General features: G+C 48.2%; 1 protein-coding gene across 1 annotated transcript in view; it reads right to left on the bottom strand.

Annotated features, from left to right (window-relative positions):
- The window catches only part of LOC139257419 (arf-GAP with coiled-coil, ANK repeat and PH domain-containing protein 2-like), a 172,958-nt gene that overhangs the window by 49,779 nt on the left and 105,582 nt on the right, over nt 1–17,597 (bottom strand). Inside the window, exon 7 of the mRNA XM_070874464.1 lies at nt 263–307. Within this exon, the coding sequence (XP_070730565.1) occupies nt 263–307 (45 nt within the window). The remainder of the gene's footprint in view (nt 1–262; nt 308–17,597) is intronic.

Here is a 17,597-nt window from a genome sequence, read left to right as displayed (position 1 = left end):
CGAGGAAGAGCAGGGGGAGTTCTCCCCAGTGTCCTGCGGCCAATATTTATCCCTCAACCCACATCACGAAAACAGATTATCGGACCAATATCACATTGCTGTGTGTGGTATCTTGCTGTGCGTAAAATAATTGCTGCATTTCCCACAATACAACAGTGACTATGCTCCCATAAAGACTTCATTGGCTATACAGACCAATGGGGATTGTACGGTCATGATACATGCTGTAGAGAAAAAGGTTCATTTATTCTTTAAAACTCACCGTATTTATGATTTTATACTTTTGCTGCGTTTCAAATGCATTCATCTGGAAAAAATACAATTTCGATACTTTCAGAAAGTTGTGAGATATACCCCACACCCCTCACTGTAACACTGATATAACCCACACCCCTCACTGTAACACTGATATACCCCACACCCCTCACTAACACTGAAATACCCCACACCCCTCACTGAAACACTGATATACCCCACACCCCTCACTAACACTGAAATACCCCACACCCCTCACTGTAACACTGATATACCCCACACCCCTCACTGTAACACTGATATACCCACACAACTCACTGTAACACTGATATACCCCACACCCCTCACTGTAACAGAGATATACCCCACACCCCTCACTGTAACAGAGATATACCCCACACCCCTCACTGTAACACTGATATACCCCACACCCCTCACTGTAACACTGATATACCCCACACCCCTCACTGTAACACTGAAATACCCAACACCCCTCACTGTAACACTGATATACCCCACACCCCTCACTGTAACACTGAAATACCCCACACCCCTCACTGTAACACTGATATACCCCTCACTGTAACACTGATATACCCCACACCCCTCACTGTAACACTGATATACCACACACCACTCACTGTAACACTGATATACCCCACACCCCTCACTGTAACACTGATATACCCACACAACTCACTGTAACACTGGTGTACCCCACACTCCTCACTGTAACACTGATATACCCCACACCCCTCACTGTAACACTGATATACCCCACAGCCCTCACTGTAACACTGAAATACCCAACACAACTCACTGTAACACTGATATACTCCACACCCCTCACTGTAACACTGGTATACCCCACACCCCTCACTGTAACACTGAAATACCCCACACAACTCACTGCAACACTGATATACCTCACACTCCTCACTGTAACACTGATATACCCCACACCCCTCACTGTAACACTGATATACCCCACACTCCTCACTGTAACACTGATATACCCCACACCCCTCACTTTAACACTGATATACCCCACACCCCTCACTGTAACACTGATATACCCCACACCCCTCACTATAACATTGATATATCCCACACCCCTCACTGTAACACTGATATACCCCACACCCCTCACTGTAACACTGATATACCCCACACCCCTCACTGTAACACTGACATACAGCACACCCCTCACTGTAACACTGATATACCCCACACCCCTCACTGTAACACTGATATACCCCACACCCCTCACTGTTACACTGATATACCCCACACCCCTCACTGTAACTCTGATATACTCCACTCCCCTCACTGTAACAGTGATATACCCCACACCCCTCACTGTAACACTGATATACCCCACACCCCTCACTGTAACACTGATATACCCCACACCCCTCACTGTTACACTGATATACCCCACACCACTCACTGTAACCCTGACATACCCCACACCCCTCACTGCAACACTGATATACCCCACACCCCTCACTGTAACACTGATATACCCCACACCCAACACTGTAACACTGATATACACCACACCCCTCACTAAAACACTGATATACCCCACACCCCTCACTGTAACACTGATATTCCCCACACCACTCAGTGAAACACTGATATACCCCACACCCCTCACTGTAGCACTGATATACACCACACCCCTCACTGAAACACTGATATACCGCACACCCCTCACTGTAACACTCTGATATACCCCACACCCCTCACTGCAACACTCTGATATACCCCATATCCCTCACTGGAACACTAATATAGCCCACACTCCTCACTGAACCACTGATGTACCCCACACCCGTCACTGTAATACTGATATACCCCACACCCCTCACTGTAACACTGATATACCCCACACCCCTCACTGTAACAATGAAATACCGCACACCCCTCACAAGGAAGTGGCAAAGAAATTGGCCAGAAATAGCAGCGAACCTGGGGACTGGGAGAAATTTAGAACTCAGCAGAGGAGGACAAAGGGTTTGATTAGGGCAGGGAAAATGGAGTATGAGATGAAGCTTGCAGGGAATATTAAGACGGATTGCAAAAGTTTCTATCGATATGTAAAGAGAAAAAGGTTAGTAAAGACAAACGTAGGTCCCCTGCAGTCAGAATCAGGGGAAGTCATAACGGGGAACAAAGAAATGGCAGACCAATTGAACAAGTACTTTGGTTCGGTATTCACGAAGGAGGACACGAACAACTTTCCGGTTATAAAAGGGGTCGGGGGGTCGAGTAAGGAGGAGGAACTGAGGGAAATCCTTATTAGCCGGGAAATTGTGTTGGGGAAATTGATGGGATTGAAGGCCGATAAATCCCCAGGGCCTGATGGACTGCATCCCAGAGTACTTAAGGAGGTGGCCTTGGAAATAGTGGATGCGTTGACAGTCATTTTCCAACATTCCATTGACTCTGGATCAGTTCCTATGGAGTGGAGGGTAGCCAATGTAACCCCACTTTTTAAAAAAGGAGGGAGAGAGAAAACAGGGAATTATAGACCGGTCAGCCTGACATCGGTAGTGGGTAAAATGATGGAATCAATTATTAAGGATGTCATAGCAGTGCATTTGGAAAGAGGTGACATGATAGGTCCAAGTCAGCATGGATTTGTGAAAGGGAGATCATGCTTGACAAATCTTCTGGAATTTTTTGAGGATGTTTCCAGTAGAGTGGATAAGGGAGAACCAGCTGATGTGGTATATTTGGACTTTCAGAAGGCGTTCGACAAGGTCCCACACAAGAGATTGATGTGCAAAGTTAAAGCACATGGGATTGGGGGTAGTGTACTGACGTGGATTGAGAACTGGTTGTCAGACAGGAAGCAAAGAGTAGGAGTAAATGGGGACTTTTCAGAATGGCAGGCAGTGACTAGTGGGGTACCGCAAGGTTCTGTGCTGGGGCCCCAGCTGTTTACACTGTACATTAATGATTTAGATGAGGGGATTAAATGTAGTATCTCTAAATTTGCGGATGACACTAAGTTGGGTGGCAGTGTGAGCTGCGAGGAGGATGCTATGAGGCTGCAGAGTGACTTGGACAGGTTAGGTGAGTGGGCAAATGCATGGCAGATGAAGTATAATGTGGATAAATGTGAGGTTATCCACTTTGGTGGTAAAAACAGAGAGACAGACTATTATCTGAATGGTGACAGATTAGGAAAAGGGAAGGTGCAAAGAGACCTGGGTGTCATGGTACATCAGTCATTGAAGGTTAGCATGCAGGTACAGCAGGCGGTTAAGAAAGCAAATGGCATGTTGGCCTTCACAGCGAGGGGATTTGAGTACAGGGGCAGGGAGGTGTTGCTACAGTTGTACTGGGCCTTGGTGAGGCCACACCTGGAGTATTGTGTACAGTTTTGGTCTCCTAACCTGAGGAAGGACATTCTTGCTATTGAGGGAGCGCAGCGAAGGTTCACCAGACTGATTCCTGGGATGGCGGGACTGACCTATCAAGAAAGACTGGATCAACTGGGCTTGTATTCACTGGAGTTCAGAAGAATGAGAGGGGACCTCATAGAAACATATAAAATTCTGACGGGGTTAGACAGGTGAGATGCAGGAAGAATGTTCCCAATGTTGGGGAAGTCCAGAACCAGGGGCCACAGTCTAAGGATAAGGGGTAAGCCATTTAGGACCGTGATGCGGAGGAACTTCTTCACCCAGAGAGTGGTGAACCTGTGGAATTCTCTACCACAGACTCTGAACATACTGCACACCACAGGGACATCACACACTGCCCCCTCCCAGGGGCAGCTCAGGCGGTTAAGAAAGCAAATGGCATGTTGGCCTTCACAGCGAGGGGATTTGAGTACAGGGGCAGGGAGGTGTTGCTACAGTTGTACAGGGCCTTGGTGAGGCCACACCTGGAGTATTGTGTACAGTTTTGGTCTCCTAACCTGAGGAAGGACATTCTTGCTATTGAGGGAGCGCAGCGAAGGTTCACCAGACTGATTCCTGGGATGGCGGGACTGACCTATCAAGAAAGACTGGATCAACTGGGCTTGTATTCACTGGAGTTCAGAAGAATGAGAGGGGACCTCATAGAAACATATAAAATTCTGACGGGGTTAGACAGGTGAGATGCAGGAAGAATGTTCCCAATGTTGGGGAAGTCCAGAACCAGGGGCCACAGTCTAAGGATAAGGGGTAAGCCATTTAGGACCGAGATGCGGAGGAACTTCTTCACCCAGAGAGTGGTGAACCTGTGGAATTCTCTACCACAGAAAGTTGTTGAGGCCAATTCACTAAATATATTCAAAAAGGAGTTAGATGAAGTCCTTACTACTCGGGGGATCAAGGGGTATGGTGAGAAAGCAGGAATGGGGTACTGAAGTTGAATGTTCAGCCATGAACTCATTGAATGGCGGTGCAGGCTAGAAGGGCTGAATGGCCTGCTCCTGCACCGATTTTCTATGTTTCTATGTTTCTATGTTTCGATGTAACACTGATATACCCCACACCCCTCACTGTGACACTGATATACCCCACACCCCTCACTGTAACACTGATACACCCCACACCCCTCACTGTGACACTGATATACCCCACACCCCTCACTGTAACACTGATATACCCCACACCCCTCACTGTAACACTGATATACCCCACACCCCTCACTGTGACACTGATATACCGCACACCCCTCACTGTAACACTGATATACCCCACACCCCTCACTGTGACACTGATATACCGCACACCCCTCACTGTAACACTGATATACCCCACACCCCTCACTGTGACACTGATATACCGCACACCCCTCACTGTAACACTGATATACCCCACACCCCTCACTGTAACACTGATATACCCCACACCCCTCACTGTAACACTGATATACCGCACACCCCTCACTGTAACACTGATATACCCCACACCCCTCACTGTAACACTGATATACCCCACACCCCTCACTGTAACACTGATATACCCCACACCCGTCACTGTAACACTGATATACCCCACACCCCTCACTGCAACACAGATATACCCCACACCCCTCACTATAACACTGATATACCCCACACCCCTCACTGTAACACTGATATACCCCACACCCCTCACTGTAACACTGATATACCACACACCCCTCATTGTAACACTGATATACCCCACATCCCTCACTGTAACACTGATATATCCCACACCCCTCACTGTAACACTGATATATCCCACTCCGCTCACTGTAACACTGAAATACCCCACACCCCTCACTGTAACACTGATATACCCCACATCCCTCACTGTAACACTGATATACCCCACACCCCTCAATGTTACACTGAAATACCCCACACAACTCACTGTAACACTGATATACCCCACACTCCTCACTGTAACACTGATATACCCCACACCCCTCACTGTAACACTGATATACCCCACACCCCTCACTGTAACACTGATATACCCCACACCCCTCACTGTAACACTGAAATACGCAACACAACTCACTGTAACACTGATATACTCCACACCCCTTACTGTAACACTGATATACCCCACACCCCTCACTGTAACACTGAAATACCCCACACAACTCACTAACTCTGATATACCCCACACTCCGCACTGCAACACTGATATACCCCACATCCCTCATTGTAACACTAATCTACCCCACACACCTCACTGTAACACTGATATACCCCATACCCATCACTGTAACACAGATATACCCCACACCCCTCACTGTAACACTGATATACCCCACACCCCTCACTGTAACACTGAAATACCCCACACCATCACTGTAACACTGAAATACCCCACACCATCACTGTAACACTGATATACCCCACACCCCTCTCTGTAACACTGATATACCCCACACCCCTTACTGTAACACTGATATATCCCACACCCCTGACTGTAACACTGATATACCCCACGCCCCTCACTCTAACACCAATATACCCCACACCCCTCAATGTAACACTGATATACGCCACATCCCTCATTGTAACACTAATCTACCCCACACACCTCACTGTAACACTGATATACCCCATACCCATCACTGTAACACAGATATACCCCACACCCCTCTCTGTAACACAGATATACCCCACACCCCTCACTGTAACACTGATATACCCCACACACCTCACTGTAACACTGATATACCCCACACCCCTCACTGTAACACTGATATACCCCACACCTCTCACTATAACACTGATATACCCCACACCCCTCACTGTAACACTGGTATACCCCACACCCCTCACTGTAACACTGATATACCCCACACCTCTCACTGTAACACTGATATACCCCACACCCCTCACTGTAACACTGATATACCCCACACCCCTCACTGTAACACTGATATACCCCACACCCCTCACTGTAACACTGATATAACACACACCACTCACTGTAACACTGATATACCCCACACCCCTCACTGTAACACTGATATACCCCACACCCCTCACTGTAACACTGATATACCCCACACCCCTCACTGTAACACTGATATACGCCACACCCCTCCCTGTAAAACTGATATACCCCACACCCATCACTGTAACACACTGATAGACTCCACACGCCTCACTGTAACACTGATATACCCCACACCCCTGACTGTAACACTGATATACCCCACAACCCTCACTGTAACGCTGATATACCCCACACCCCTCACTGTAACACTGATATACCTCTCACCCCTCACTGTAACACTTATATACCCCACACCCCTCACTGTAACACTGATATACCCCACACCCCTTACTGTAACACTGATACACCCCATACCCCTCACTGTAACACTGATATACCCCACACCCCTCACTGTAACACTGATATACCCCACACCCCTCACTGTAACACTGATATACCGCACACCCCTCACTGTAACACAGGTATACCCCACACCCCTCACTGTAACACTGATTATACCCCACACCCCTCACTGTAACACTGATATACCCCACACCCCTCACTGTAACACAGATATATCCCACACCCCTCACTGTAATACTGATATACCCCACACCCCTCACTGTAACACTGATATACCCCACATGCCTCACTGTAACACTGATATACCCCACACACCTCACTGTAACACTGATATAACACACACCACTCACTGTAACACTGATATACCCCACACCCCTCACTGTAACACTGATATACCCCACATGCCTCACTGTAACACTGATATACCCCACACCCCTCACTGTAACACTGATATACCCCACACCCCTCACTGTAACACTGATATACCCCACACCCCTCACTGTAACACTGATATACCCCACACCCATCACTGCAACACACTGATAGACTCCACACGCCTCACTGTAACACTGATATACCCCACACCACTCACTGTAACACTAATATACCCCACACCCCTCACTGTAACACTGATATAACACACACCACTCACTGTAACACTGATATACCCCACACCCCTCACTGTAACACTGATATACCCCACACCCCTCACTGTAACACTGATATACCCCACACCCCTCACTGTAACACTGATATACCCCACACCGCTCACTGTAACACTGAGATACCCCACACCCCTCACTGTAACACTGATATACGCCACACCCCTCACTGTAAAACTGATATACCCCACACCCATCACTGTAACAAACTGATAGACTCCACACGCCTCACTGTAACACTGATATACCCCACACCCCTGACTGTAACACTGATATACCCGACACCCCTCACTCAAACACTGAGAAACCCCACACCACTCACTGAAGCACTGATATACCCCACACCCCTCACTGTAACACTGATATACCCCTCACCCCTCACTGTAACACTGATATTCCCCACACACCTCACTGTAACACTGATATACCCTACACCCCTCACGGTAACACTGATATACCCCACACCCCTCACTGTAACACTGATATACCCCACACCCCTCACTGTAACACTGATATACCCCACACCCCTCACGGTAACACCAATATACCCCACACCCCTCAATGTAACACTGATATACGCCACTTCCCTCATTATAATACTGATATACCCCACACCATCACTGTAACACTGATGCACACCACACCCCTCACTGAAACACTGATATACCCCACACCCCTCACTGTAATTCTGATATACCTCACACCCCTCACTGTAACACTGATATACCCCACACCATCACTGTAACACTGATATACCCCACACCCCTCACTGTAACACTGATATACCCCACACCCCTCACTGTAACACTGATATACCCCACACCCCTCACTGTAACACTGATATACCTCACACCACTCACTATAACACTGGTATAGCCCACACCACTCACTGTAACACTGATATACCCCACACCCCTCACTGTAACACTGATATACCCCACTCCCCTCACTGTAACACTGATATACCCCACACCCCTCACTGTAACACTGATATACGCCACACCCCTCACTGTAACACTGATATACCCCACACCCCTCACTGTAACACTGATATACCCCACACCCCTCACTGTAACACTGATATACCTCACACCACTCACTATAACACTGGTATAGCCCACACCACTCACTGTAACACTGATATACCCCACACCCCTCACTGTAACACTGATATACCCCACTCCCCTCACTGTAACACTGATATACCCCACACCCCTCACTGTAACACTGATATACGCCACACCCCTCACTGTAACACTGATATACCCCACACCCCTCACTGTAACACTGATATACCCCACACCCCTCACTGTAACACTGATGTACCCCACACCCCTCACTGTAACATTGATATACCCCACACCCCTCACTAACACTGATATACCCCACACCCAACACTGCAACACTGATATACCCGACACCCCGCACTGTAACACTGATGTACCCCACACCCCTCACTGTAACACTGATATACCTCACACCCCTCACTGTAACACTGATGTACCCCACACCCCCTCACTAACACTGATATACCCCACACCAATCAATATAACACTGATGTACCCCACACCCCTCACTAACACTGATATACCCCCCACCCCTCACTGTAACACTGATATATGCCACACCCCTCACTGTAACACTGATATACCCCACACCCCTCACTGTAACACTGATATTCCCCACACCATCACTGGAACACACTGATAGACTCCACACCCCTCACTCTAACACTGATATACCCCACACCCCTCACTGTAACACTGATATACCCCACACCCCTCACTGTAACACTGATATACCCCACACTAACACTGATATACCCCACACCAATCAATGTAGTACTGATATACCACAGACCCCTCACTGTAACACTGATATATCCCACACCCCTCATTCTAACACTGATGTACCCCACACCCCTCACTGTAACATTGATATACCCCACACCCCTCACGAACACTGATATACCCCACACCCATCACTGCAACACTGATATAGCCGACACCCCGCACTGTAACACTGATGTACCCCACACCCCTCACTGTAACACTGATGTACCCCACACCCCTCACTGTAACACTGATATACCCCACACCCCTCACTGTAACACTGATATACCCCATACCCATCACTGTAACACAGATATACCCCACACCCCTCTCTCTAACACAGATATACCCCACACCCCTCACTGTAACACTGATATACCCCACACACCTCACTGTAACACTGATATACCCCACACCCCTCACTGTAACACTGATATACCCCACACCACTCACTGTAACACTAATATACCCCACACCCCTCACTGTAACACTGATATAACACACACCACTCACTGTAACACTGATATACCCCACACCCCTCACTGTAACACTGATATACCCCACACCCCTCACTGTAACACTGATATACCCCACACCCCTCACTGTAACACTGATATACCCCACACCCCTCACTGTAACACTGATACACGCCACACCCCTCACTGTAAAACTGATATACCCCACACCCATCACTGTAACACACTGATAGACTCCACACGCCTCACTGTAACACTGATATACCCCACACCCTTGACTGTAACACTGATATACCCGACACCCCTCACTCCAACACTGAGAAACCCCACACCCCTCACTGAAGCACTGATATACCCCACACCCCTCACTGTAACACTGATATACCCCACACCCCTCACTGTAACACTGATATACCCCACACCCCTCACTGTAACACTGATATACCCCACACCCCTCACTGTAACACTGATATACCCCACACCCCTCACTGTAACACTGATATTCCCCACACCCCTCACTGTAACACTGATATACCCCACACCCCTCACGGTAACACTGATATACCCCACACCCCTCACTGTAACACTGATTTACCCCACACCCCTCACTGTAACACTGATATACCCCACACCCCTCACGGTAGCACCAATATATCCCATACCCCTCAATGTAACACTAATACACGCCACATCCCTCATTGTAACACTGATATACCCCACACCATCACTGTAACACTGATGCACACCACACCCCTCACTGAAACACTGATATACCCCACACCACTCACTGTAATTCTGATATACCTCACACCCCTCACTGTAACACTGATATACCCCACACCATCACTGTAACACTGATGTACCCCACACCCCTCACTGCAACATTGATATACCCCACACTCCTCACTGTAACACTGATATACCCCACACCCCTAACTGTAACACTGATGTACCCCACACCCCTCACTGTAACATTGATATACCCCACACCCCTCACTAACACTGATATACCCCACACCCATCACTGCAACACTGATATACCCCACACCCCTCACTGTAACACTGATGTACCCAACAACCCCTCACTAACACTGATATACCCCACACCAATCAATATAACACTGATATACCCCACACCCCTCACTGTAACACTGATATACCTCACACCCCTCACTGTAACACTGATATACGCCACACCCCTCACTGTGACACTGATATACCCCACACACCTCACTGTAACACTGATATACCCCCCACCCCTCACTGTAACACTGATATATGCCACACCCCTCACTGTAACACTGATATACCCCACACCCCTCACTGTAACACTGATATACCCCACACTAACACTGATATACCCCACACCAATCAATGTAATACTGATATACCACAGACCCCTCACTGTAACACTGATATACCCCACACCCCTCATTCTAACACTGATATATCCCACACCCCTCACTGTAACACTGATATACCCCTCACCCCTCACTGTAACACTGATATACCTCACACCCCTCACTGTAACACTGATATACCTCACACCCCTCACTGTAACACTGATATACCCCTCACCCCTCACTGTAACACTGATATACCCCACACCCCTCACTGTAACACTGATATACCCCACACACCTCACTGTAACACTGATATACCCCACACACCTCACTGTAACACTGATATACCGCACACCACTCATTGCAACACACTGATAGACTCCACACCCATCACTGTAACACTGATATACCCCACATTCCTCACTGTAACACACTGATATACCCCACACCACTCACTGTAACACTTATATACCCCACACCCCTCACTGAAACACTGATTTACCCCACACCCCTCACTGTAACACTAATATACCCCACACCCCTCACTGTAACAATGATGTACCCCACACCCCTCACTGTAACACTGATGTACCCCACACCCCTCACTGTAACACTGATATACCCCACACCCCTCACTGTAACACTGAAATACCCCACACCCCTCACTGTAACACTGATATACCCCACACCCCTCACTGTAACACTTATATACCCCACACCCCTAACTGTAACACTGATGTACCCCACACCCCTCACTAACACTGATATACCCCACACCAATCAATATAACACTGATATACCCCACACCCCTCACTGTAACACTGATATACCTCACACCCCTCACTGTAACACTGATATACGCCACACCCCTCACTGTGACACTGATATACCCCACACACCTCACTGTAACACTGATGTACCCCACACCCCTCACACTAACACTGATATACCCCACACCCCTCACTGTAACACTGATATACCCCTCACCCCTCACTGTAACACTGATATACCCCACACCCCTCACTGTAACACTGTTTTACCCCACACCCCTCACTGTAACACTGATATACCCCTCACCCCTCACTGTAACAGTGATATACCCCACACCCCTCACTGCAACACTGATATACCCCTCACCTCTCACTGTAACACTGATATACCCCACATCCCTCACTGTAACACACTGATATACCCCACACCACTCACTGTAACACTGATATACCCCACACCCCTCACTGAAACACTGATTTACCCCACACACCTCACTGTAACACTGATATACCCCACACCCCTCACTGTAACATTGATATACCCCACACACCTCACTGCAACACTGATATACCCCACACCCCTCACTGTAATACTGATAAACCCCACACCACTCACTGTAACACTGATATACCCCACACCCCTCACTGTAACACACTGATATACCCCACACGCCTCACTGAAACACTGATTTACCCCACACACCTCACTGTAACACTGACATACCCCACACCCCTCACTGTAACACTGATATACCCCACACGCCTCACTGTAACACTGATAGACCCCTCACCCCTCACTGTAACACTGATATACCCCACACCCCTCACTGTAACACTGATATTCCCCACACCCCTCACTGAAACACTGATATACCCCACACCCCTCACTGTAACACTGATATACCCCACACCCCTCACTGTAACACTGATAGACTCCACACGCCTCACTGTAACACTGATATTCCCCACACCATCACTGTAACACACTGATAGACTCCACACCCCTCACTCTAACACTGATATACCCCACACCCCTCACTGAAACACTGATATACCCCACACCACTCAGTGTAACACTGATATACCCCACACACCTCACTGTAACACCGATATATACCCCACACCCCTCACTGTAACACTGATATACCCCACACCCCTCTCTGTAACACTGATATACCCCACACCCCTCACTGTAACACTGATGTACCCCACAACCCCTCACTAACACTGATATACCCCACACCAATCAATATAACACTGATATATCCCACATCCCTCACTGTAACACTGATATACCTCACACCCCTCACTGTAACACTGATATACGCCACACCCCTCACTGTGACACTGATATACCCCACACCCCTCACTGTAACACTGATATACCCCACACCCCTGACTGTAACACTGATATACCCCACACGCCTCACTCTAACACTGAGAAACCCCACACCCCTCACTGTAACACTGATATACCCCACACCCCTCACTGTAACACTGATATACCCAACACACCTCACTGTAACACTGATATACCCCACACCCCTCACTGTAACACTGATATACCCCACACCCCTCACTGAAACACTGATATACCCCACACCCCTCACTATAACACTGATATACCCCACACCCCTCACTGTAACACTGATATACCCCTCACCCCTCACTGTAACACTGATATATCCCACAACCCTCACTGTAACACTGATATACCCCACACCCCTCACTGTAACACTGATATACCCCTCACCCCTCACTGTAACAGTGATATACCCCACACCCCTCACTGTAACACTGATATACCCCTCACCTCTCACTGTAACACTGATATGCTCCACACCCCTCACTGTAACACGGATACACCCCACACCCCTCACTGTAACACTGATATACCCCACATCCCTCACTGTAACACACTGATATACCCCACACCACTCACTGTAACACTGATATACCCCACACCCTCACTGTAACACTGATATACCCCACACTCCTCACTGTAACACTGATATACCCCACACCCCTCACTGTAACACTGATACACCCCACACCCCTCACTGTAACACTGATATACCCCACACCCCTCACTGAAACATTGATATACCCCACACACCTCACTGTAACACTGATATACCCCACACCCCTCACTGTAATACTGATAAACCCCACACCCCTCACTGTAACACTGATATACCCCACACGCCTCACTGAAACACTGATTTACCCCACACACCTCACTGTAACACTGACATACCCCACACCCCTCACTGTAACACTGATATACCCCACACGCCTCACTGTAACACTGATAGACCCCTCACCCCTCACTGTAACACTGATATACCCCACATCCCTCACTGTAACACTGATATACCCCACACCCCTGACTGTAACACTGATATACCCCACACGCCTCACTCTAACACTGAGAAACCCCACACCCCTCACTGTAACACTGATAGACTCCACACGCCTCACTGTAACACTGATATTCCCCACACCATCACTGTAACACACTGATAGACTCCACACCCCTCACTGTAACACTGATATACCCCACACCCTCACTGTAACACTGATATACCCCACACTCCTCACTGTAACACTGATATACCCCACACCCCTCACTGTAACACTGATACACCCCACACCCCTCACTGTAACACTGATATACCCCACACCCCTCACTGAAACATTGATATACCCCACACACCTCACTGTAACACTGATATACCCCACACCCCTCACTGTAATACTGATAAACCCCACACCCCTCACTGAAACACTGATATACCCCACACCACTCAGTGTAACACTGATATACCCCACACCACTCATGAACACTGATATACCCCACACCCCTCACTGTAACACTGATATACCCCACACCCCTCACTGTAACACTGATGTACCCCACACCCCTCACTGTAACATTGATATACCCCACACCCCTCACTGTAACACTGAGAAACCCCACACACCTCACTGTAACACTGATATACCCCACACCCCTCACTGTAACACTGATATACCCAACACACCTCACTGTAACACTGATATACCCCACACCCGTCACTGTAACACTGATATACCCCACACCCCTCACGGTAACACTGATATACCCCACACCCCTGACTGTAACACTGATATACCCCACACCCCTCACTGTAACACTGATATACCCAACACACCTCACTGTAACACTGATATACCCCACACCCGTCACTGTAACACTGATATACCCCACACCCCTCACGGTAACACTGATATACCCCACACCCCTCACTGTAACACTGATATACCCCACACCCCTCACTGTAACACTGAAATACCCCACAACCCTCACTGTAACACTGATATACCCCACACCCCTGACTGTAACACTGATATACCCGACACCCCTCACTCCAACACTGAGAAACCCCACACCCCTCACTGAAGCACTGATATACCCCACACCCCTCACTATAACACTGATATACCCCACACCCCTCACTGTAACACTGATAAACCCCACACCCCTCACTGTAACACTGATATACCCCACACCCCTCACTGTAACACTGATATTCCCCACACCCCTCACTGTAACACTGATATACCCCACACCCCTCACGGTAACACTGATATACCCCACACCCCTCACTGTAACACTGATTTACCCCACACCCCTCACTGTAACACTGATATACCCCACACCCCTCACGGTAACACCAATATATCCCATACCCCTCAATGTAACACTGATACACGCCACATCCCTCATTGTAACACTGATATACCCCACACCATCACTGTAACACTGATGCACACCACACCCCTCACTGAAACACTGATATACCCCACACCCCTCACTGTAATTCTGATATACCTCACACCCCTCACTGTAACACTGATATACCCCACACCATCACTGTAACACTGATGTACCCCACACCCCTCACTGCAACATTGATATACCCCACACTCCTCACTGTAACACTGATATATACCCCACACCCCTCACTGTAACACCGATATATACCCCACACCCCTCACTGTAACACTGATATACCCCACACACCTCACTGTAACACCGATATCTTCCCCACACCCCTCACTGTAACACTGATATACCCCACACCCCTAAATGTAACACTGATGTACCCCACACCCCTCACTGTAACATTGATATACCCCACACCCCTCACTAACACTGATATACCCCACACCCATCACTGCAACACTGATATACCCCACACCCCTCACTGTAACACTGATGTACCCAACAACCCCTCACTAACACTGATATACCCCACACCAATCAATATAACACTGATATACCCCACACCCCTCACTGTAACACTGATATACCTCACACCCCTCACTGTAACACTGATAAAAGCCACACCCCTCACTGTGACACTGATATACCCCACACACCGCACTGTAACACTGATATACCCCCCACCCCTCACTGTAACACTGAAAAATGCCACACCCCTCACTGTAACACTGATATACCCCACACCCCTCACTGTAACACTGATATACCCCACACTAACACTGATATACCCCACACCAATCAATGTAATACTGATATACCACAGACCCCTCACTGTAACACTGATATACCCCACACCCCTCATTCTAACACTGATATATCCCACACCCCTCACTGTAACACTGATATACCCCTCACCCCTCACTGTAACACTGATATACCCCACACCCCTCATTGTAACACTGATATACCCCTCACCCCTCACTGTAACACTGATATACCCCACACCCCTCACTGTAACACTGATATACCCCACACACCTCACTGTAACACTGATATACCCCACACACCTCACTGTAACACTGATATACCGCACACCACTCATTGCAACACACTGATAGACTCCACACCCATCACTGTAACACTGATATACCCCACACCCCTCACTGTAACACACTGATATACCCCACACCACTCACTGTAACACTTATATACCCCACACCCCTCACTGAAACACTGATTTACCCCACACCCCTCACTGTAACACTGATATATCCCACACACCCCTCACTGTAACATTGATATACCCCACACCCCTCACTGTAACACTGATATACCCCACACACCTCACTGTAACACTGATATACCCCACACCCCTCACTGTAACACTAATATACCCCACACCCCTCACTGTAACAATGATGTACCCCACACCCCTCACTGTAACACTGATGTACCCCACACCCCTCACTGCAACACTGAAATACCCCACACCCCTCACTGTAACACTGAAATACCCCACACCCCTCACTGTAACACTGATATACCCCACACCCCTCACTGTAACACTTATATACCCCACACCCCTAACTGTAACACTGATGTACCCCACACCCCTCACTAACACTGATATACCCCACACCAATCAATATAACACTGATATACCCCACACCCCTCACTGTAACACTGATATACCTCA

This window comes from Pristiophorus japonicus, unplaced genomic scaffold (genome assembly GCF_044704955.1).
Source record: "Pristiophorus japonicus isolate sPriJap1 unplaced genomic scaffold, sPriJap1.hap1 HAP1_SCAFFOLD_836, whole genome shotgun sequence".
NCBI classification, from domain to species: domain Eukaryota; kingdom Metazoa; phylum Chordata; class Chondrichthyes; family Pristiophoridae; genus Pristiophorus; species Pristiophorus japonicus.
This window is presented reverse-complemented; position numbering and strand designations above follow the sequence as displayed.